The sequence below is a fragment of the Fistularia commersonii genome, chromosome 3 (genome assembly GCF_037954325.1).
Source record: "Fistularia commersonii isolate RoL2024-O1a breed Wild chromosome 3, RoL_Fcom_v1.0, whole genome shotgun sequence".
NCBI lineage: Eukaryota > Metazoa > Chordata > Actinopteri > Syngnathiformes > Fistulariidae > Fistularia > Fistularia commersonii.
In genome coordinates, this window is record NC_141286.1 from 4,849,965 (window position 1) to 4,875,500 (window position 25,536).

At 40.2% G+C, this 25,536-nt stretch overlaps 1 protein-coding gene across 3 annotated transcripts in view; it reads left to right on the plus strand.

Annotated features, from left to right (window-relative positions):
• The window catches only part of fam131ab (family with sequence similarity 131 member Ab), a 28,100-nt gene extending 3,635 nt beyond the window's left edge, over positions 1 to 24,465 (plus strand). For 2 of the 3 annotated variants that reach the window (XM_086142202.1, XM_086142186.1), the window contains exons 2-5: positions 12,087 to 12,180; positions 12,261 to 12,443; positions 17,431 to 17,562; positions 19,790 to 24,465. In XM_086142202.1, the coding sequence (XP_085998328.1) occupies positions 12,111 to 12,180; positions 12,261 to 12,443; positions 17,431 to 17,562; positions 19,790 to 20,442 (1,038 nt within the window). In that variant the 5' untranslated portion in view covers positions 12,087 to 12,110 and the 3' untranslated portion in view covers positions 20,443 to 24,465. Of the gene's footprint in view, positions 1 to 1,837; positions 1,978 to 12,086; positions 12,181 to 12,260; positions 12,444 to 17,430; positions 17,563 to 19,789 lie in introns of all 3 variants that reach the window. The other variant, XM_086142195.1, reaches the window with a different exon arrangement.
• Positions 24,466 to 25,536: the final 1,071 nt, after the last annotated feature.

Consider the following 25,536-nt stretch of genomic DNA (forward strand, 5'->3'; position numbering starts at 1 on the left):
TGACCTTAATATTTGAGATGGGCGCCGGTGACTAGATGAGCGAGTTGCTCTTTTCAGACAGTAACAAGAAACGTCTCCCCGCAGTGGAGGGCTGGAAAGAGGAGCCAGGCGCTGACATTTAGAGGCCCACCCCGTAATCTCGTTTTGCAAATCTGATTTGTAGAGTGACGAGGACGCGCAGGTATGTGGGGGAGCGTCGGGCCCAGGAGGGGTCTCAACGCCGTTCGGGGTGCTGAACTGATGGACCGTCCAGATGTGGCTGTTTCACTCTTGCAGGGATGGCGTGTGTGATGCCTGGGCGCTCGAGTTTTTTTGTTGTTTTTTTTTTTTTGACCCTCACCTCCACCCTAAGCAAAATGACGCCACCAAAATAAATGTGTTGGTTATTCATTATCCTAGGAAAGTAAGTATGGGCACATAATCATCTTGCTGGGCATCCGCCCCAGCAACAATGTAGGGATGGCATGTGTGATGCCTGGGCGCTCGAGTTATTTTTTATTTTTATTTTTTTTTGACCCCCACCTCCACCCTAAGCAAAATGACGCCACCAAAATAAATGTGTCGGTCATTCATTATCCTAGGAAAGTGAGTATGGGCAAATAATCATCTTGCTGTGCATCCACCCCAGCAACAATGAAGGGATGGCATGTGTGATGCCTGGGCGCTCAAGTTTTTTTTTTTTTTTTTTGCCCCCCACCTCCACCCTAAGCAAAATAACACCACCAAAATAAATGTGTCGGTCATTCATTATCCTAGGAAAGTAAGTATGGGCGAATATTCATCTTGCTGGGCATCCAGCCCAGCAACAATGTTCGCTTCTGATTGAGGATCTCCAGGCAGCAGACCTGGATCTATGAACAGAAACCAGGAAGTTGTTTGGCGACGTTCGGTGTCTTTGTGTCTGCCAGCTCACGTCACGCAAATTTGTATTTTTTAAGCAATTTCGTTTCACGCCACGACAGGCGTGGTCCTTTTGACAAGCCTTACACTCCTTCTCTTCCCCCGATTATACGGAGCAAACGTCCTAGAAGCTTGGGCTGCTGCCTTACCTGCATGACATGACGGCATGGCTTTAAAATGCATGGGGGAAGGCACTGCGCCCTCAGAGGCCACATTATTTCACTACACAGTGTGCTACAATAAGTCGAGTCATCTATCTTAGACACCTGGAGTTAGGAGCCTGAACAGAAATATGAAGTCCATATAGATGAGCTCTGAAATATGCTTTAGATTTAGATTTTATACCGTCTTGAGTGAGGTGAAATTCCTCAAAGAACACATTTGTCCTGCCTCTTTTCAACACCGCGTCCTTATATTGGACGATCTCATTTTGATACGGTATCGCCTCTTCAGCAGATCCATCGGTAAAAAGCGAAAGAGACGAAACCATTAAAAACGATCATCGTCTCAATTGTTTTTTTTTCCCTTGTTTTTCAAGGTTTGCGATTTTCTTGAAGAAAATCAAAGTGAACAAGCTTCAAAATTGCTTATTGAAGAATATCTTTTCTGGAGTTACCCAATCATCTTTCTATCACACAACGCTAACATTATTAGACACTTGTGGTGTTTGCTTGGTGCCTTTGACGGGTCGAGTTTGGAGGCATGGGTCGGCATGACGAATGCAAGTGGAACCACTCAGTACAAGCTGTAGTGTACTTCTTAAAACTCATAGACCTCATTGCTCCAGTTATATTGCGTTTGTTGTGAGACAAAATTCTAATCGTGCGTGTTGTTGTCATAGTATGCGGCTTGTATTTCTAAACCAACTGGAGCGGCTGTGAGTTTTAAGACGGTAACTCTGCTTCTAATCTTCACGTGGCTCTCTTCCTCCCGACAGTGGCGGTCGACGGTTCGTTGCGCGTGGACTGGAGCGCGTCGAGTTCCCTGTCTGACCTTGCACTTTTGGGAAGCACTCGGACCTGCTTGGTGCGCAGACTGATTCTGACCGCACCTTTGGGTGCACTGGACTTCAGCGAGGTGCCCCTAACATTTTTTATTTTTCTAATTTGGATAGGATTTATAAGGTGGACATTTTTTTGCACAGCGACGTAGTCCTACTTTTTGTCGTAGGTTCTCAGTTAACTGTTGACCACTGATGTTTTAAGCCTCTGTCTGAAGATACCCCACTGAGGGACAGCGTTGCAGTTGAATCCCTGCTGTTCAAGTAACGATGTACAAGTTTGAGTTCAGTCACACACTCTTCTGTCTGAGCCCTAACTTTAATTGTGCCACGAGGGAGGGTAGGTAAAGAAAGAAGCTTGAATTATGCCTCCTCACTTTAAAAAGTGACATCAAAATCCAATTAAAATAAATACTTGCGGCCGAGTCCTCGAAATGATATACCGCGGCACTCAAAAGTTACGTTTAAATCCTTCAATGCTGGAGTCTGAAAATGATGGCACTTTTTGAATTAAGGCCTAATCAGAAAGAATACCATAGGAGATGAGTGAGTAAGCAGAGTTTGCACAGAAATAGCCTAACATTGCTAAATTCATACTCGGATCATGAATATATTTAATCACGCCAAGTAAACACTAAAAAGGATGTAGTTAATTAATCTTAACTAATCTTCTCTTAATCAGTCTTAACTACACGCTTTTTAAAGATAGCATTGTCTGTTTTTCTTCTACTGCCAGTGTAAGGTTTTCATTTTATTACTATTTTTTTCCTGTTAGGTTAAGATTGATTTTAATTGCAGTAATTCAGTAAACATAATACATTTAATAATCAATAAGAAATTATTAGTAAAAATAGAAAAGCACATAAGCATTCAAAAAAAACAAAAACAAACAAGTGGTACAGTGTAATATAATGAAGTATATTATAGTAGATTTATTGTATTTATTTTGTAAATTTATTTTCTTCTGCTCGTTCCTCTTCTTTAGAAGATCACTATTGAAAACTATCAAGCCAAAAAATCTATCAGGCTCTTTAAAAAGGGAGAAATAAGTAGGTGAGTCAATTAAATGAGATCGATGAAATAAATATACTGATGACTTTAAGTGTAAAGCTGCATTTCAATGGTGATTCCCCAATGATTAAAAAATAATTCTTTGATTTCAACTGGATAAAATATAAGGCAGTAGAGATGGAACTTAAAAAGTTTTATGAAGAAATATCCATTTTTTTTTTTCAAATTTTGTCTCTTAAAAAAAAAGTACTGTGTATTTCCACAGTTGACGCCGTCATCTTTAGTGAAAGTTAATTGATCACTTACCAGATATGCCTGATCACAGATAATAGTTTCAATAATTCACCACATGAAGCAGAAAATTATTTTCTCATCCCTCTGTGGCAGGGGTCGGGAACCCTTGTGACTGGGAGAGCCATAAAAGCCAAATATTTCTAAATATATTTTATCGAGAGCCATATAGTATTTTTAACGTATAATAAATTAAATATGTCTAACTTTTAACGCGACCTCTGGTGCCGCGTGGATTTGTTCCAAGTGCTGCTTTATATTTGACCGTTTCATCGATGCAATTTTATCGTCGCATATTAGACATACCGCAGATCCAAATGCAAATTCCTCTCTCCACGCAGTCCAGATTGACTGTAATCATCTTCTTTTTTTTTTTCCTTTTTTCCCCATCTTTTCTGTTACGAGGGTTGAAGCGGATAAACTCGTTGGCTATCTGATAAAATTGATTTCTTCACCTTCACAATGACCTGAAGGTGCTCGGACGCCAATGGTTCCCGAACCGACTGACGGGTGACCCGTGAAATTTATCTTCTATTTACTTTAAAATGACACAGTAATATGAAGAAATATCACGAATATTTTGAAAATCAGTTCCCAACTGATTTTTTTCTTTTTCAACTCAAAATTGTCCGGGAGCCGTACGGAAGAACCGTACACGTCTCGCGAGCCGTAGCTTCCCGACCGCTGCTCTGTGGTTTGATACCCGAGTCATAAATTGAGACACCGGAGTCTTTAAATGTGCTTTTCAACTCGGGATTCTTTTACCTTTCTCGTTTCGTGAACGTGAACCAGTTGGGTTTGGAATGATTTGCTTCTTGTTCTGCATAGAATAGAATCTCAGCGACGTAAAGCGTAAAGCTGCATGTCTTGGGACCGAATGTAACATAAAAAGGTGGGCATAACCTTCATATTATGTTAAGGGTCAATTTGACCCATTGGGTCAATGGGTGAAATGGGTCAAATCGACCCTTAACATAATATGAGGGTTAAAGACCTTAAACCGCTCCGCTATTTGTCAATCATGACTAGATCTGCCGTGCGGTGACATGTTTCATCGGCCAACTTCATTCGAACGTACTGAGACTTTATTTAGTCCCAGCCTGTTGGGATTCTTTCACCCCGCTGCGTTGTTTGCCTTTCGAATTTCTTTTACTTCCCACGAAGTCTGCGACGGCGTTAGTATTAGTCTGATAATTGGCTCAGAGATGGCCCTTTTATCCATTAGTGTGCACCATATGGGTGCGAGCCAGGCAATGATTAGCTGCCCCTAAGTGATCCATTATAAGCCTCTCAGGCTTCATGGGCACTGAGAGTCAGGTTGGCTGGAACGCTTCATCTTTTTGCACTTCAGCAGACGGACTCACGTTGGTCTCCGCTGGGTCCGATTGCGTCCGTCGAGATGTTTTAGTCGGGCTCAATGCAGAAACACATAAATGCAGGCAAAGCGATTACTTGGTAAATTACATTTTCGAGCCTCATTAATGTGAACCAACATTCGGTTAAATCGGGGCTTTCTTTTTTTTTCGGCGATAGATTTCCGCTTCATTAATATAATACAACCGGTGGGTGTAAATCGTGTTTACGTCAGACTTGATAGCAGCGTCAACACCTCCTCAAAACGCGAGGCATATTGAATATTAATTTAGCTGTTTTTGCCATCTGTCGGAGTTTGAGTGAGCGAAGTCATCGACGAATAAGACTTGCAGGTCCTCCCGGAGGAAAAGTGACATAACGGCATTTTTCCATAGAATTGTGACACAAATCAAGGCAGGGACAGGTGAGAAAGAAATGGAGCAGAGTGACAGCTTTGAAGGAGGAGAGTGATCAGGTTCCTTCCCGCCAGGGTGTGGAGTCGTGTGTGTGTGTGTGTGTGTGTGTGACCAAATGTTTTCTTTGCTGTTCAGTAGAGCGGTGGGGGATCACAAGGGAGGACGAATGATGAGCATGGCGAGCGGTCAGAAGTGACCATCAATCCAATAACCTCGAGGTTTTCTCAAGGTTATTATTAAAATATATATTTTTAATAACGCTGAATCCCAGTAAAGATGACCATTTTTGAATTACATCTTAAAATCTCTTCAGTTGCTGTAACAGTTTGTTCAAGAGATTCTTGTTTCAAATGTTAATTTATCCACATCAGGATATAAGGTTGAGAGAATTTGAAATTTACCTTAACTTTTCACATAACTCACATGGATACGTAAATGAATAAATATGAAAAATGACAAAACTGTAATACCAATTATAGTGTAAAAACACTTATATTGACATTGCAGGGGATTTTATTTTGAAAGTTTGATACTAGACATGATTTTAATATACAATTCTTTTACTGAATGTGAAAAAAAAAATGATGTGAACTTGCGTTCAGTTTTGGCAAATGACAAAAGTGGCCCTTAGATCGCCTCAAACTTCTAACACTATAACTTAAGAATCTTTAAATTCTCGTAGAATTTTTATATTAGATGAACATGAAAGTTAGAAATGTAATGGCTAATGGTTGGTTCTTATATTTCAAATATTATTTGACATCTAATTTGTCAACAGTGGGCACCTGACATTTACAACTAATGCCGCAAATAATAAAACATCTCACAATGCAATACAAAATTATGATAAGTAGTATCACAAGACATGGATTCTGCAATTATTGACATTTTGAAAGACAATTATGCTGTGATACTTCAGTAAAATGAAGAAATACTGACAAAATGTACTTTCCTAAAATGAGAGGTTCACTTATTACAGTGTAAGAGAAATCTGTTGACTCCAACCTCAGCTTTACTGTATATACATACATATATACACACATATACAGACACACACACACATATGTATATATATATATATATATATATACATATGTGTGTGTGTGTCTGTAAGCTTTTTTACATAAGCTTAAATATATATTGCATGCTTCTCTTGTTGCCTTTGGTCCAGGCCATCACGTTAAATGACTATTGGCTCTAAACTGACTGACTTGATTAAATTCTATCAATGAACAAATAAGGAATGAAAATCATGTGCCAGATGTCAGGAAAAATTGGATGGAGCACATGGAACGAATATTCTAATTCACCATATCATGTTTTCTATCTTCAGACGATCGAACTGAAATGATCATTTCAAAGGGCGAGTCCTCTCTGCTCTTGAGTGACATTCATCATGCCAGTTTTGTGAAACTCGCTCTGCGCTCACTCAAAACAAAACGCATCATTTTTGAAAATGTAACTTGTTTTCCCTGTCGCGCATTTAGCGGCTGCACTGACTCGTTAAGTTACATCTAACTTATAATTTAAAAGTCATAGATGATCAACTCCTCCTGTGGGGCAACGAGACATCCTTTCTGCTGTCTGTGGTCAGGAAACCGTGAAGAATCATAGCTTTTTGATGCTGTGTGTGTGTGCGTGTGTGTGTGTGTGTGTGTGTGTGTGTGCGGGCATGTGATCATACCTTTCTTATGAGGGCTGCTCCGATGCTGCTGGGGAGTGTGACAGAAGAGATGCATCACAGTGAAGCTGCTTTCCCCTGTGTGTGTGTGTGTGTGTGTGTGTGTGTGTGTGTGTGTGTGTGTGTGTGTCTTGATGAGAAGGGTGAGGAGGGTGTATTGAAGAGCAGAACACCAACCCAATAGCTGAATTGGGTTCATAGGTCCACACCAATGCACAAACCTGTAGGCACCGTCTCTTCAGGATTAGGTCTCAATGTATCCTTCGGTAGCAATGGAAAAAGTTAAATATATATAATTCCTCAAAGGACATTTTTTTTTTGAATACATAGATATATCTACAGGACTGTCTCAGAAAATTAGAATTTTGTGATAAAATTCTTTATCTTCTCTAATGCAATTAAAAAGACAAAACTTACTTTTTCATGATATTCTAAAATTTTGAGATAGGATTTTTGAGTTTTCTTAAGATGTAAGCCATAATTAGCAATATTAAAATAACAAAAGGCTTGCAATATTTCATTTGATTGTAATGAATCCAGAATGTATGACATTTTTGTTTTTGTAATTGCATTACAGAAGATAAAGAACTTTGTCATAATATTCTAATTTTCTGAGACAGTCCTGTTTACCAAACAAATATAGAAAAAAATAAATAAAAAACGACTATTTTTTTTTCTATGTTTGTTTGGAATAGATATAAGCATTTGCTAGTTATTGCAAAGTTAATTCTTTTTCTTAGAATTTATTCCCTAATCTTAGATTTCCTGCTATCAGGCGCTGTCGTACCATATCATATTCCTGCGTACATTGTATATTCGGTGATTAAAAAGAATCTGATTATGATTCAAGGAGGCTTTTTAGCCATTCTTGTTTTAAGGTGTTCCTTTATCCATCATTTGATACATAAATATTCTTTCTCCGACGAGTGGTCGTTTTGTGGAGTCGGCAGGTTCTCCCCATGTCCTCATAGGTTCTCCACTTTCCTTCCTACCATTCAAAACCTGCAGTGGCTTCATAGGAGACCCCAAATTTCCCAGACGTATAAATAAAAAATTGAATGTTTTTTCTTTATTTGTCAGCCCCGCCTCTTGCCCAATGAAAGCCGTTACAGGCTCAATTCCCCCCGCGACCCTGGGTGCAGGATAAGCGTTAAAGAAAATGAAAGAATGAATGAATGGTTGAAATCTTAATAACAGCATCGAGCTCCACGAAAACATAGCAATATATGGTCCGTCCCCTATGGAAGGGAAAAGATCTCTGTGGTGGAGACAACTTATCTTTTTGACAGGTTAGTTTGTCCATCGATTTTATAAGCAACTGCTTCCCCTTGTTAACTGAAACGGGAACATCGGAGGAGAAATTCCTTGATAACTTTATAAACTGATAGTGCAAAAAAAAAAAAAATGCAAATGTACAAATGTTCTGTCAATGACAACTCTGTGCTGCTTTTAATTAAGAACACTTTATAGATCAGACCTGGGCATTTTACGACCATTTTGCTTTTTTATCTGCCCCCGCCATACCGTTTTCTTTTAATATCTTAAGAAGTATTTTCAATCAATATTGAATTTCAAATTCCTTATTCTTTCCTTTTGTTTAATTCTGTATGGATGATTCCATCCAAAATAATGTCGGTCTATTTATATGATCATTCATGATTTTAAAGTTGAAAAAAATGCCAAAAAATGTAAACATTTCAATTGCAATTTTCGTTTGGTTCAATTGACATGATACTTAGTTGGCCCGCGCGTAAAAATTAAATAAGACATCTGGCCCAACAGCCAAAATAAATAAATGGACATGAACTTCTAGACAAGGGTGTCTTGAATACATGAGTTTAATAAAATAGTTTGTTCAATAAAACACTCATGCAATCAGTGATCTGTTTATTTTGCCATACATTTACTATTAGTATTAAATGCAAAAGAAAACAGATTTAGCTGATGATCCCAGTAATCCATGAAATAAAAAGAAGTGTTATTCAAGATTTTACCATTAGATGGACCTTTATCGGCACTTCAGCTAAGAGGAACATACTGCACGTATGTTGCAGCATATATTTAATTCAATCAAATTTATACGACGACACTGCTTACATCAGGGGTCTGAGACTCGCGGCCCGCGGAGCAATATTTTGTGTCCCCCTGCCCAAAATCAAACCTTTCTGTTAGTGCGGCCTATGCATTTTTTCTCACATGCATCTGGGGGGTTTATACAGTGGGTTTAAAAAAGAGGAAAAAAAATGAAAAAGTAACTTTGCAATGTATGTTTTGCTTCAAAATTTGAAAACAAAATGATTTTTTGATGAAAAAACGTCTAGTGACATTGTTAAAATTATCTTTTCTTTTCTTATTTCTATAAAGCCACAAAAATGATAGGAAAAAAAAAAAAAAAAAAAACGGGTAAAATTGAAAACATTGATTAGCCTTGTAAACATTATACTTCCTCTTCTACATGCTACCAATCAATTTTCTGATAAATTCTTGTGGCACATTTTCCCACAGTGACCAGATTTTCTCTTTTAACTCAACAAAATTTTTTTGTCATGTATTTTTTTAGACAAACAATTCATCACATATACAGATTGTACATTACATATGAAATTTTTATAATTGACCTGGTTACCTCCTTTACACTAAAATAAAAGAAAAATTTGGTCTTAGCGTTACTTCTAGGTAATGATTTTACTGGTCCGGCCCCCTTGGCACCAAATTAGGTCGAGTGGCCAAAATGAGTTTGACATCCCTGGCTTACATTATTCGATTACGCAGTCGGTTGAAAAGTTGGAATTTCTCAATTAATTTAAAAAATGTGCGGCTTGAAACTACAGACTCGAACCATTTTTTTCCTCCCCTGTCTGTTAAGGAAGCCATGCCTCAGACAGCTTTGGTGTAAGAAAGAGAGATGAAAAATGAGTTCAAGAGCTTTAGTCAGTGGAGTGTCTGAGTTAGATGCCCCTCAAGTAAAATCCTCCCACACAAACCCATTCCTCCAGTCAACCATCTGTTAAAAAATAAAACTTTTTCTCTGTGGGAGGACACATTAGCTGTCTAGCATCAGTTTTTTTAATTAAAAATCAACACAATATATCCTCGGAACCCTCCTCGAGGGTATATGTCACGTCTCTTACAGATTATCCTCTGTCTGATCTGTGAGCTGCTCTGCGGCACAAGAGGATTATCGTGCCTCGAGGCAGCCGCTGATACCATCGCCATCTCGGGATCCCCCCTTTTGCTCCGGCAGGGCCCTTCTTTTCACAGATAGTCTTTTTTTTTTTTTTTTTTTATGTATTTTTTTTTATGTTTGTTTGGTATTCGGCTGCTGTCCCGCAGGTGTTAAGTGGAATTGACAGGACAAGGTCAGGGCCGACGCTTCTGAGACAAGCCAGACTTGTCGGCTTGTTTCTCATTCAGCGCAAATCAAATCTGTTATGCAATGAGGGAGAGGGAAAGAGAAACATTAGAGTGACCTAACAATTTAAATTCTTCAATTGTTCGGCCACAGGTATGGGATGCAATTTTCCGAAATGACGGGTCCGTCACGCTCTTTATTCACGCGTTAATTTCCTGACCTTTTACATGAATCTTATTATTCTCAGCTTCGACTCCCCAGAGTCACATCGCACCATCCCAGAGTTGAGGCACGTTGGAAGAGCATGTGGTTGCGCAAAGATGACGAACGGAAAAAAGAAAGAAAAAAATAAAAATAAATAAAGAGGCTTTAGACATAATCTTGTGTTGATGGATTATATGTGTCGTGACCAGACGCAGTGGGGAAAGCTGCATAATGATACATTAGATAAGACTTAAAGTTCTGTTTTGACTACTTAAATCAATCATATTTGGCATCTGTGCCAAGTGTCTCAGTTTCCCCTCAGGTCTTGGCATGCAGATCCTGGTTCTGATCGCTTTTTTTTAAGGTAAAGGACTCCCATTTGAATCCGCGACTACATCTCGCCGTCCCCCCAACCTCTTAAATCGCCCCAAATTGTCCACCATTTTTCCACAGTCCCCATTGCTTTTTTTTTTTTTGTTTTCTTATCACCACGGCTGACAAAAACCCAAATCCAGATGTTTACAGCCGTGATTCTTCAACAATATGCATCTGTTGTGTGCCGTATTTGTGGAATTGTCCTCTCCACCATGTGTGCTCACCCGTATTGAGTAACAGCTGTAGTCCCGCTCTGCATGTGGGCCGGTGCTGCCGATGCACATGTTCCCCCCTTGAGATCAGGCACGGCTATAAAAAGAGTCATTGGACAAAAGAACTTGTCAATACCTGATACCCCCTGTGGGGTTTGACTTTACAGATTTAATGAAGGACTGACTGGACGACGAGGGTTCGGCTTCCGTCCGCCGCAAAGACGACAGAGGCTTTTCAACTTGTCCTGACGGGGTCATGTGTTTTTTTTTAAACCCCTTTTTTTTTTTTTTTTTTCCCCGTTTTCTTGTACGTAATCGATGACATCGCTGTTCTCATTCTCAGGCACGGATGGCTACCCGTGCAAATATAAAACAATCAAGCAGGAATTTTTTTTTTTTTTTGTTCATAAGAATTAGAATAAGAACAACTTTATTCATCCCGAAGGAAATTTTTGATTTTTTTTTCTTTTTTTTTTTTTAAGAATAATTGTTTATACGTGTAATAATACGTGTAGGTCTTATCCTGTGAGAACACCCTCTCCCTTACCTGTTTCCCAAAGCATTGACTTTATTTAACAAAATCGCTGAAGCCATCGGACATTTAAAAATAGTCACTGGTTTTGAATGATATGCAAAGTGAGGCACGTTTGCAGAAAAAAAAAGAAAAAAAAAAGCAATGATGTGATGCAACACGGCATGAACATAAATGTATTACAGCCGCTCTGGAATTTGTCATTTTTCACTCTTTGCATGAACAAACTGTTAACTATACGCACTGTTATTTTTGAGAAAGCTGTTTGTAGAGGGTGTTTATTTGTATGGTTGCTGTATCACGCCGTTGCTGACGCCATCATAGATTACAGGGGGATTCCTTATAATCTGACCAACCTTATTTGTGTAAAAGGGAGCAGGGAAACTTAGTATAACGCTGAAACAGATCTAAGAGCCGTGCTTTGTCGCCCTCATGAAAGGAGAACTCTTGTTTTATTTAGATCTCAGAGTAGAGAATGCATTTGTAAGGGACATAGGCGTGTTGTCGCTAAACGGTTTATGTCGGAGTCGGTATTTCAGGGATCTGAGGAAGAACATTCGGTGTCAAGGCCTGACGAATATTTGAGGCACTTTGAACACAAGAGCCTCTTTTCCTTCAAACACAACACCGGATTTCCCTGTGACTCATCGCAGGATGTATTAAGAAGCCGCCCTTATATTCATGCTGAGCTGAGCTGCCGTGCCAGTTTTCCCTCGAGTCACGGACGTTTTTTTTTTTTTTTTTTTCTTTTCGTTCCAGGTGAATGTTGATGACACCATTGAAATGCTACCAAAATCAAGAAGAGCTCTAACTATTCAAGAGATTGCTGCATTAGCACGATCATCCCTGCATGGTGAGAGCGACGCAAGCGGAATATTCCACGTTGTCATATAAAGCACGAAAGTATCATCAATACAAATATCTGTCCTAAAGGTATTTCCCAGGTAGTGAAAGACCATGTCACAAAGCCTACGGCCATGGCTCAGGGCAGAGTCGCCCACCTCATCGAGTGGAAGGGCTGGTGTAAGCCGATGGAAACCCCGGCAGCCCTGGAGTCGGACTTTAACTCCTACTCCGATCTCACCGAGGGAGAGCAGGAGGCGCGTTTCGCAGCGGGTAAGATCTACATACCGTTTTGGTTCGTTTTGTTTATTTGGTTTGTGCTAATTGGGTTTTTCGTTATTGGTTTACAGTACAATATCGACGTGATGCATTTAGGTGATTTTTCCCTTGCGGATGTGTATTAAGTAACTGACCTTCATTTCTGCCAAAACATCCCAAAAAAATCACTAATAAGCAACTATGCAGTCATTATAATGTACATATTGGGTTTTTCTTTTCTTCAGTTTCATTTTTTTATGTGGATGTTGGGTGGATATGATTTACTTTGCACATCTTTTCTCTACATGTTTTTTATTTTTCATTTTATTGAAGACTTTTTGGCAACTTCTCACAAAATCTACATAATCTTGCAGAAACATCACAAATGCATTTGCCGATAAATCGGAATCCTGTCAAAGTACAGAGATATTTTGAATGCGGAGCACCTGAAATAACTTGATAATTCAAATAACAAATGGGAAATTTGAGGCAAACTGTTGCATGAAATGCAATGGAACTCAATTATGTTCAATATTTTTGGTGAGAATCACCATCATCCTTTATCGCTAAGCTATAAATGTGTTATCTGAGCAATTTAGATGTAGGTAAGGACAGCAAAGTTAAAGACACCTCTCACATATTGCCCGTCCATTAGTTTTAGATTTAAAATATTAAATGTTGCGGCTGTTCTATTGGCCAGGAGCTGAAGGACACACCCGATCGAATTGCAATATAACGTTTGATTCCAGTCAGCGATCATCGGCGCGTATCGTACGCCTCTTTATCTCTCTGCATTTTTCTTTTCTGAATTACCGCAGCGAGAGATCCCGATTGTTTGCCTTTGTGAGTTGGAAGTTCATGGATTTTAAAGCTTAATTAAAGCCACTCCGCTCAGCAAACCCCCTCCCGAGCATCTTAGAAATGCCTAATATGCATTTTGTAAATCCGCAGTTTTAACCCCAGGGCTGAAGAAGACATTTCAATACTCCAAGACATACTGTATATTTCCCTTTGTGAGAAGTGACATCTGCGGGACGTGGCTGGATGATCCAATTTTATGTTCCCCTCGCTTAATTTTCACATAGATATGAGAAGAAGATTCAGGTAAAGGAAAACATCCGACCTTAACTGAGCTCCCTCATGAAAATAAAGTAGGTGTTCTTTTCAAAACACTGCCTGCACTTTTTCCTTTTACTCAGATTGGTCCTTTCTATTCATCATCTCCATCTCAAATCCACCTTTACTACCCTCTGTCTCTTTATCTCCTCCGTTCCTCTGTCTCTTTCACCCCGTCCCTCCTGACTACCGGCCCTCCACGGTCCTGCTTCGCTCCCTGCAATGCAGACTCTCAAGGTTAATTTGCACAGTAAGGTTTTGCTCCCGGCTACTGCCACCGTGACTGAGCGATTTTCCTCTCTGTCTTCTCTGTACCCCTCTTCTTCTTCTTCTTCTTCTTCTTTTTTTTTTTTTTTCCCCCCCGTCCTTTCTTCTATCTCACGATTTCTCTGCTCTCTTCTCTTCATTTAATTGATTATCACAGTTGAATATTTTTAGTGGCATGGCTGATTATATTGGGACGGCAGATTTGTTACATAACCCGCATTTCCTTAAATTGATAATTTATCGAGCCTTGCGCATTTGCACAAAACGATGTGTTAAAAACAAAATGAAAAACAGAATTTACCAGAATGCCATTTCTCATATTGTGCTTAAAAAAAATGGCCGAGGCAGAGGATCAGTGCATTTCTCAGAAAAGGTATTAACTGGTACTCGATGCAAAAAATACTTGATATTTCTACTTTTATAGAGCAAGCATGTTAGATACTCTGAACACAATGTATCACCCCCGTCTACTTAAATGACATTCAAATAAGGTTATTGTAGGCTTCTGAAAATGGTATCAAAATAAGCAAATCAAACATTTATACGTAAACACTTTTATTTAACTGTCCGGAGGTTCTAAACACCAAGTACCCCATAATGACCAATTAACTGGCTCCTTATTATCTGATTTCGAGTGTTGTCATTGTAGAAATGTGACATCGTGTGATCGGGTGATGTCAATTAGCACAGCATTGCACGCGGTCCGCCGTGCACGCAGTGTGTGAGTTTGTTAAAGGAAGTATCCGAGTGTATGAAAAGTAGAGAAATCACTAAAATGAGTGCGCTTGAAGCAGGCGCTCTGGGAACTGAATATTTAGACACTTTGTTTGCAGCTACAAGTGCACTTTCCATATACTTGATAAAAACGAGGTGTGAACTGACAAAGCGCTGGATGTGCATCTTTATTCTTAATTCCACTGTCTGAAAGAAATGAAAAGAAATGGTCCGACATGTAGGGTTCCTCGGGTTCTTCCAGGGGGGAAATTAACCTTTTGAATCACGGGAATGTATAATAATAACAAAATCGCTATGCTTTATTTGAATCATTTGTCGCTAAATGTATATGAAATGTATGCGCATGTATGTTGTTCAGCATATTATTTTATTCTATTAAATTGCACATCTCATGATTGAACACTTATGCATTTGAGAGCGGAGGGTTAAATTTGATTCTTGTTCATTATCTCAGTAAATAAGCTACAGAACTTTTCTTCATCAAAGATGTTGATATTTAGGTTTTGATACAGTCACCTGCCGAACGGTCGAGTGTTTACTTCGCTTCTTGCCTAACGTCAGCTGGGATCGCTTCCGATCCATCAGAGACAATGAATGAAGTCCTGGTAAATTATTTTACCGTATACTTTTATTCATTAATCATCAACTGGTATGAATCTAATCATAGTTGGCTGTAGTTTAGTTAAGGTAATTATATGCTCGCTACTTGATTGACTGATTGATTGCTAGCCAGAAAATAATGGGATTGTTGAAAATCTACTCATAAAATGAATCCAAACAATTTATAAATGGTATAAGAAAATAGAGCTGGTTGACAAACTGGAAATGTTAGCGTTCGAGATTTTGAGATTGAAACGTGCTGTATATCTTCATTAGGAGAACGAGGAAATGTACATGAATTCATGGCACCTCATAGCTTTTGATACGTATTACTCAAAACCACTAACTTAGTTCCTATTTTGCTTTTATGAAAACAAAAGGGTAACATCGTAGCCATTATGGTCAATCCTGTATGAATTCTAGGGTCGGTTGGTCTTCTCACCACCTTGCATTTTCATCCCTGAACAAGAACTTTTGTCTTCATATTTTGGAATTAAACATGACATCATTCATTCATTCAGCATAGAACCAGATCACCTCCTACAACAACTGTTATTTGTTGTATATGCAGGTCTATGGCTTAAAACTGCAAAGGTGCGTGTATAGGATTTTACGCCCAGGAATGCATTGAGAATGTATTATTTGTATAAGAATTTTATAGCGATAATCAGACGATGGTAGTGATGGAATTCCTCTTAGAATCAAGCAAGGCAAAACAAACGTGACATCCTAATATGCCGCTATGTCTACCAGAGATAGGCCTGGTTCGGAAATGTTTTTGGCGTCTGCACAGCAGAGCGCGATCGGAGAGGAGGGATCGAAGTGAAAGCAAATGTTAGGAGCATGGAAAGACACAAGCACATCATGATGGTGGAGAGGGAAGTGACTCCTTGGAACGCGGATGCTGCGACAGCAAAAGTGAATGAGAGCATTGATCTCTCACTCTGTGAGAGACAATGCATGAATACAGAGCATTGACCAGAGAGCAAGTAAGAGAGGGATAGAATAAGAGGTGGAAAGAGAATAGAAAAAGGAGCGAGGACCCAGTGATTACGCTTGGAAAACAGTCGAGATTGTTGAGAGCCAGGAGAATGAAGTGAATTGATGCGGCGTTTTAGTCGAGGGCGACAACTGGAGACAAAACGGGATTGGTTAGGATGAGTGGATTTGTTAGAAACAAAGGTGAGGCTGTCTTGTGGGGTTATAGGAAAAAAACAAACAAAAAAAAAAACAAAGAAGCTTTATTTTCTCTTTGGACGGTTTCTGATGAAGATGGAAGGTGACTCGTAACTTCTACCACATGCCTTCGTGTGGCTGCGTCACCTCAGACATACACACACTTGCCTGCGCGTACACACACAGTTTTTGAAACCTACATTCAATGTAAACAAGGTTGCTGTTCAGTCGGTGGATGGCAAACAGTCAGAGATATAAACATACTGATCATTCTGATCCCATACATTTTGTATTTTATTTTTTCTTGAGTATTTTATTTTTTCTTGAGTATTTTATTTTTTCTTGAGTATTTTATTTTTTCTTGAGTATTTTATTTTATTTTATTTTATTCTATTTTATTTTATTTTATTTTATTGATTTTTCCTTTAAGCTTTTATTCGCTTTAACAGTGATCAGAAAAAAACAGATGGTGCGGTTAATATAAGAACTCAAATAACTCCACAGTATCATAACATGTTTAGTACAAGAATTTATGGTCAAAGATAATTGCAAGAAAATATATAGATACCACACACACACACACACACACACACAATGAAATAAGAATGATATAAACTCTAGATATCAGTCTCCATAGGTTCACCGTAATTGTTGAATATGATTACATTTCAAGCGAGGGAAGAGGGTAAAGGCAATAAAACCAGACACTAAGATCAATAGCTAGAGATATGCATCTTCATTATTTCATTTGAAATGACAATCACTTTGCTGCTCCCCAAGGGACAAAAAAGGTTTTTGTTGTTTTCATTCTTTTTTTTTTTTTTTCTTCCTGCGCCTTCATTGCATTACCCCGATGCCTCTTCCACCTTTCCGCCTCCTCGACGCCGGCAGGAGCGCAACCTGCATGACCTCGGTGACAAACGCTCAACGACAGCCATCTAGAGAGCGAAATGAATCGCGGAGACTGTAACGGGAATGCCGTCTGTATCCAGATTTATACAAGACCGTGCACGTCATACCCCACACGGGCCTGCTATCAGAAACACCGAGACACACCGGCCAACTGTTACTATGTCAACCGTGATCCGACGTGTCCGATTGTACGCAGGTGTGGCCGAGCAGTTTGCCATCGCAGAGGCGAAGCTGAGAGCCTGGTCGTCTGTGGACGGCGACGAGTCCAACGATGACTCGTACGACGAAGACTTTTTGCCTGCTAATGAGCCCAACACACAGAGCACAGGTATGCAGACTCCAATACAAAAATACACACACACATCAATGCAACTACATCACATTTAGTGCCATCGTAGCGATCGTACCCCCCGCTTTTGTATATCCCTCCCCCTCCCCTCCCCCGGCTCTCGGTATCGTTCACCGTCCCACTGCCCTAGTTTTCATCCACGCCTGACATTTTTTCTTTTTTTTTTTTTTTGCCCCCCCCCTGCGTAATTTGATATCCTCCTGCAAATTTAATATCATTCCCTTTGCAGCAGAGGCGGTGTCTAAATGAGGATGGTGTGTGAGGCAGTGACAAATACAGTCCGTATTGGACCACGATTGTGTATGTGTGTGTATACGTGTTCACGGAGCTCTCATCTTGATTACACTCCAGCAAGAATACCGTGAACTCCAGGTAATAAGACTCAGCTGAGAGCTGTTTGAGGTGAAGGGTCTGCATTTTGATGCCTCTTAACGTCTTTCTTATACACTTTGACGTTTAGAGCATAATTGTAGATAAGATCATACATTTAGATAAGTTCGATTTTTTTTTTTTTATCCAATAAAACAAAGTTTTGAATATAGATTTTTTTTTTTTTGCTCAGGTTTTAATACACTCATCGCAAATGCTCTTTTTACCTTTAGATTCGAAAGGCCATGTAACGAAACTCAAATGGTCGATACCGTATAAAAAGTTTGATTTGCCAATTTTCTTCCGTGTGCAATTTTGTTGCTTTGAAATTAATGTATAGCCGTTTTGTATGCAGGTATTTATTCTGTCAACAGGGGTTGGTAAATATACCAATATACCGAAGAAAAAACAAACATAAAGCTATTTGACATAACAGCACGTAACCTCAATGAGAATTATAAGACCGCATTTCATCATCCAATCTCTCTCTCCACGCTGCGGTTCTTGATCCACTCTGCCGAATGTTAATATTGTGAAAAAAACAGGGTCTGTAAAAAATATGGTGATCTTACAACTAAAGCTACTGTATAAATCGAGTCGGGATTTTTTCTTAACCTCACAAAAGAGTTTTTTGTCTAAACACAATACATATACACACTGAGAATACAGAACTAGGGTACTCAAACTGTTTTTGATCCTTTTGCTGATCAGTGTATATGATGCTGTAACATGAACGTGGTTTAGGGTGTCCGTAAGCTCAGTTCTAAATATGTTGAATAAATGTGTTTTTTTTCCTAATTGATTCCCTGTTGTGTTTACATCCATACTGCATCCAGGCAGTTACAATGTGCTGATATCAGTGTATGAGCTAATTTCCTTAGTGATGAATAATGGAGAGCATGAATCCGATCTGATACAAAATGCATCGGCCTTAACCGTAATACGTCCTCGCTCTATTATCTCTGTATGCAATTATATGGGAAAATCAATTCTCTTTTTTTTAACAGTAGTTCAAGCCTATGTAGGACAATTCTACTGGCTTGGAAAATAATTTGTCTCTGGATAGGCTATTATAACATTGATTGGAAAGAGGAAACTAATCATCATTGGTCCATCATTGGTCTGAGTGAAATAAAGTAAACTATAAAAAACAATGAATTTAAGGGGAATGCGTTTTGTTTATAGGCGGGTAATTGAGAGCACAACTGTCAAAGTAGGTCCTTCATTGTTAGTATTTGTTCATACTTTACAAAGTCTGCATCCGGAACAACAGTCTTGCAATAATAATGATGTCATATGACATCCATTCAAGATTAGTAGTATATAAAAATATCAAACATGGATAAGAGGTAAAAGAAGTGTCATCTAGAGGAAAAGCCTTTTTAACCTATTCCGTGTTCTTTTTCAGATGTTGTAGAAAGTCTTCCTGTAAAGAATTAAAAAAATTGCATCGAACCATTGCTCAATATTGATATACAGGTTTTCCCAGGATACTTGAAGAGTTCATATGTGAAGTTGTTATATTGTTATACTAATGCCATTAGAGGTTCAAGCAAAGTTTCTTTGTCCAATCATGATACTCGATTTTCATATATGACCTATATGACTGAATGGATCAATTAAGCTAGGTTTTAAAAATAAGTAAAAATACTGAATTTTTTTTCTTCTTTTTTTTACATTTTAAAAAATTTAATTTTTAAATTTTTTTTAAATTTCAAAATCCCATTAAAAGAAAAGAGCCGGGTGGATGAAGTTAAGACCGCAAAGTCGTGACAGTCGGCATATCAGTCTCAAGTAACGCTTCTCCATTTTACCGTGCGTGTGTGTTTGCATCCAGATGTGCCATCGTATCCTCCTTACTTGAAGGACCTGATTCACAGCCAGCTTTGTCAACATCTGGGCCTGCGAGGGCCGTCCAGCGATGGAGGAGGAGGCGGAGGAAGAGAGGGAGGCGGCAGCGGTGACCCTTCACCCACCGCCGGCTCACCTGACACCTTGTGTTCCAGCCTCTGCAGCTTGGATGAGCATCACCCGTTGTTGCGGGACCTCGGCAGCCACCACAGCTGTCACTCGCACAGTAACGCGGCCGAGCTCGCCGCAAAGATCCTGTCCGCGCTGCAGGGAGGGGAGGAGCTTCTCTTGGCCCGACTTCAGCGGGTAGGGCAAATAGGGCCCGGCGGGGTGGACTGCGGTTTCCACAGCCTCGGGGGGAGCGGGCGAGGCATCAGGCCGTGCGGAGGGCAGGAGTCTCCTTGCTACTCCATGTCTTACTCTGAGACCTACCTGTCGCCGGGTGAAGACGACGACACCCCCTGCAAGGATTGTGAGAGCGCCGTGTGTCAGGCGGATGCGGAGGGCAACGGGGTGGAGGGCCCCCCCGACTACGATCCGCGAAGGAGAGTTTCCGATGTGGCTTCGTCCGGAGTCGTGTCTCTCGATGAGGAGGATGAAGACGAAGAAGACACTGTGGGAGAGCCAAACACCCAATGATTCCCCTGTTCTTGATTCAGTGTTTTTTTCTTTTATATCCTCTCCTCCGTGGCATCTGAACAGTTTGTGCATGTTTTTTTTTTTGTTTTTTTTTTTTACATATTTTTCCCCCTTTCAGACTGAATTCCAAATCATCTGTCTTTGCCTTACTCGCAGCATTTTAACCCCCCTCTCCACTTTGTAACTGCTTGAGCCCTATTCCAGCGTGTCAACTCTGATTTTCTTTCCGAGGCGTCCAAACAATCTTTTTTTTAATCTGTGTGATAAAAGGCGTTCTGGACTCAGTGCGGCAGGTTTCGGTCAAAATGAGACAAGGTCTAAGTTGTGATGCTCTGAGTTTTTGACCGTCCTCCCTTTCGGCGAGGTGACGGAAACTCCATTCACGCAGACGGACTTATATTTGCATGTGTTTTGCAAGTGCTGAAATCGATGAGCTGCCCGGGTCTTGAGCTCAATTTTTAATCCCAGCTGTTCTGTATAACCACCCGCTCATCTCCCCCAAACAGGGGAGGGCAGGCTGCAATGCATTCTGGGACCTGCCCACCTCCGTATCCCATCTCCCCCTTTGCAAGAGACAAAAAATAAAAAAGCATCCTTTTATTGGCATGGCTTGCTGAGTATGCCAAAATATTTAATCCTGTCACTACCAACTATGAGCAAATGCTGGAATGTCTTTTAAAGTGACAGGACATAGTATGTATTTTAAAATACTAAAGTTAAAAAAAAAAACAATTGACAGAAATGATATGCTTTTATTGTAATAGTTTTCTATCACTTAAACATGTTGCTGTTCACATTATTCCAAACGTCATCGTACTCGGATATAGCGACTGGAAATCTTCGGAGTTTGGTGTATCCCCCGAACGGAAGACGCAGGAATTTGGGGGGGGGGTCATACAAAAATACACAACAGCAACAACGGCGACGACAACAAATAGAATGTTCCTGAAGTGACCCTTCAGTGAATTCGGGAGGCGGCGCGGGCCGACGAGGCAGAAAAGTTCTTTTGTTTTTAGTTTTTTGCCGTGAGGAGACGAGATGCATCGGAGAGTTTCTATATTTTTGTATGCATTGTCTTGCTTTTGATCTCTTTGCCTATGCGGCGTGCCAGTGTATGTGTTTTTTTTGCACGAAGCTAACGTGGCTGTAGATTTCTCCTTCTCTTTGTTATCACTGTGTGATATAGTCTACTGGGAAAAAAAAAGAAAAAAAACAAACAAAAAAAAAAAAACAAACAACAAATGTGAAGAAAAAGTTTTATTTTTTTGATTTTAAAAGAGGATACTGTGATACGGTCTGTTTTTGCCATTTGTCATAATCCTCTCAAAGAGTTTTTTGCAAGTATTTGTAAATGGTTCTTTCCTCTCATACTAATCCCTGAAATGTCATTCCATGTATTCAGTATTTTAATTTATTTTCTATGATCTCTGCAAAAGGACATGTTTCTGTGCCATGGGCAGAAACACACATCTTGATGATGATATGAGGAGCCCTGTTTGGGTCCACCCAGGGGGACTGTCATTCATACAACTCAGGAAATCCCATCAGAGCAGAGCATCAGTGCATCCTGCCAGCATCCATGACACCACTTGTCTCTCATCCTCCGACTTCAGCGTGCATGTGCATTTTTCTGACTCTGAGTGTGGTTGTGCAAAAAAAAAAAAAAAAAAAAAAAAAACCTTGTGTGCATAGTTATTTTATAAAAAAAAAAGAAAAAAAAGAAATATAATTAAAGCACAGATCCCGTCCCCATGTCCTTTTTATTAGTTTAGAAATGCCTCAATGTGAGTCCTTGTGTCTGTGTACGTGTGATCGATACGTGCGTGGATTTACCGTAAGATGTCAGCAAGCTACAAAAGTTTGCGCTGTTTATTCATTCCAAAATCCCTCCCAATGCAGCGATTCCCTTTAAAACAGTGTCTGGTGAAGTTTAATGTTTACTGGTGCTGGAGGTAATAAATAATAATAATACATTAAAATTTCGAAACACAGAGCTACGGTGTTGCTACATCGTTCGAATTCAGAACTCAAAACTACTCAAAATATGGGGGAAAGACTGGGAAGTTGGAAAAGACAGCGACAACTCAGGGGGAACCATTGAAGCTGTGCCTTTCATTTGTTACCTTTGACCTTTCAAGTTGCACCATTATCATCATTTACCGTCCGATCATAGCTTGGCTTCCTTCTTTCGAATCCATCCCGTTTCCTCTTTTCGAACGAGCGAAAGCTAAGCGTTATGCCGAGCATCTATTTAGCGGAGTACCCTGTTGCATGCGTCCGCGCGTAGCTGCAGGTCACAGGCTGCAGTTTACGTCACTGTCCTTTTAGGTGACATTAAAAGCCGAGCGATGCCGGCGAGGCGAGGTTGCGCTTTTGTCCGGACACGGTGACGCAGGCCAATTTGCCCGCTCCCTCCCTCTACTCCCCGCCGCCGCCGCCGCCGCCGCACCCCCTTTCTATTCATCTCTGTGCTCTGTATGTGTCTGTGCATCCCTGTCCTGGGCTGTGTGTGAGAAACAGAAAAAGAGAGGGACGGAAAAACGGCGCGTATCTTTGTATGACGTGCATGCATGTTTAGATTTAATGCACTTCCGAGTACCCGAACCCAATCTGTGCGAACCTATCCTTTACCCTTGTTGGAGCAAGTTTGTTTGATTTCCGTTTTCCACTCTATATCTGAGAACAAAATGTTTGTACGTTTGCAGAAACTAATGAATTTGGACACACACACACACACCTAATAACCCAAATAGACAGACAGCGTGATGAATGTCTCTTGTCTCCATCACTCTGTCGCCAACTAACCCTCTTTTGTCCCCGTCCTTTCGCTTCCACCATTTCTCCTTCCTATCTTTCCTCTTCGTCCAACCTCCCCTTCCTTTCTATTCCCACGGGTTCCGTTATGTAACCGAGAAGATATCTTGAGTGCTACCTTTTGCCAACAGGCAATTAGCCTGCGATTATGAAAATGCCTGATGAATAGATGATGCGTATCTCTCCGCTGTCTGACTTTTTCCCCTTCAATCACATCTTTTGAGGTTGGTTGTCACGGGAAACTATCGGCGGTTTGCCGAAAGCGACGGGTGACGAGGGGAAATCTTTCTACCTCGGCTCCGTTCGGAAGTGATCGATATTTTTTCGTGGACGTAGAACGTTAAAAACGCCCGACTGTCCTCGAGTCCGACTGATGTCTTTAGAATGAAACATGTTCCTCTGTTTCTCCATTTATGTGTGTGTGTGTGTGTGTGTGTGTGTGTGTCTGGGGAGTGTGTTTTGGCTTGTTGCTTCAGGCAAACGCTGACATTGATACTTATTAGAGAAGTGCTCCAGATTATGTGCATAAGCTATAAAAAGACATCAAAACATTTGTTGGGACTGTGTCAGGGCAGCGGGACTCATGACTGTTCAGTCCACGGTGTCAGCTTTGAAAAACTACAGCCCTCTTGTCATTTTAGGACAAAGCTGAAGGGCTTCGGAGAAAGGGCTGCTTTCACCATACCAACATGCAACCGACAACAAGAAGCGAGCGTTAGGCCCGGAGAACATCTGTACGAGGTGAGGAGAGAGGGTGTAATCTTGATAAATTGGAATAGTTTACTGTTAAACCCATATCAGCCGGGACGTGTACAGCTAGTCTTGATCATGGGGGATGCCGGAAACACGCGGAAAATGAAGAATCGCGGTGTGTGTGAGATGTTCAGCTCGTGAAGCAGTGCAACGGATAAAAGAACACAATGAACGGACAGGGTACACGGAAAACGATGATTTTATAGGAACGTTCATCCATTCATCGTTTCGCCCACGCCGTCTGAACATGTTCAATCCTCCCTGTCTGAAATCTACTTGGTCTTTTTTTTTTTTCCTTTACCTTCTGATTCCCCGTGTAATACTTTTTCCTCCTCTTTTAGCTGAATGTAATGAATTGAATATTGCCACCTCGGGTTTGAAAAACAATGATCTTTGTTTGCTGCATCAAATTAGATTTTCTGTTAATAAAATATTGTTATTGTTCTTTGCAAAAAACATACTTGTGTTTGTTTGTTTTTATTTTATTATTTTTTTAGTATTCAATGTTATTTAATATAAACACTCATAGACGATAAGAGTAGTCGTGTGGAGAGATCCATTTGTCCCGAGGGTTTTCATGTAGTGTTTTATGGTCATGATTTGATAATGAATTATTACAACAGCTCACCTCCCTTACAGCCCTTACAAGATTCCACACCATAAAGTCTGCTGCAATTACCACGGTGACATGATGACACTGTCATTATTAATTTATCATCAGGGCAAAGGGCAGCAATCAGAAAGAAGCCACGCAGTCGCTATGATCTAAGTAATGCTAAACATAGGGAATATTTCATTTTCCCATGGCATGATGGGCCCCGAGGGAGCTCACGCAGCCGCTAGGATCCAAGGGAGAGACATATAGGATATGACGGATTTCCAAACAGTTAAGAAGTGTATTATTACGATCTTACTCACCCCTTTTCACATATTGATCTGACACGTTCAGGGTCGCGGGGCTGCTGGAGCCTATCATCGAGCAAGAGGAGGGAATGGACTGGTCGCCAGTCAATCGTAGAGCCACATATACGGACAACCATCTACTCGCTCACTCATTCGGGGCAATTTTCCCAATTTTTTCCCCGATCGCATCAAACAAATCTCTCGTTTAGCTTTAATTTCCTTTGTCAAATCAACTGTAATTCTTAACTTCTTTCTAACACTACTATCACAAGCTCTTTTAAGCTTTCTGGGAGCCATAATGAGGGCTAACTTACTGACGAAAGCCCGAAAAAGTTTGAACGATGTAAGTGCAAACCACGCTACAACGCAACAAGGCAGAAAGCCCTTGAGTTTGTTTATGTGCTCGTGCATTGAGGCTTGTTTGCAGCTCGATTCAAAATTTGAGCGAAAACTGTCTATAGGCCAATTTGTTTGTAATTGTGTATGTCAAGGTTCTACTACAAATCAATTAATGAAGTAATTGCTGCCATTGTTGTGGATGCCAATACACGGTAAATTTGTTTAATTTTCAAATGATGATTAAACACGATATTTTCACGGTGAAGAAACATTTAATTGCAACAT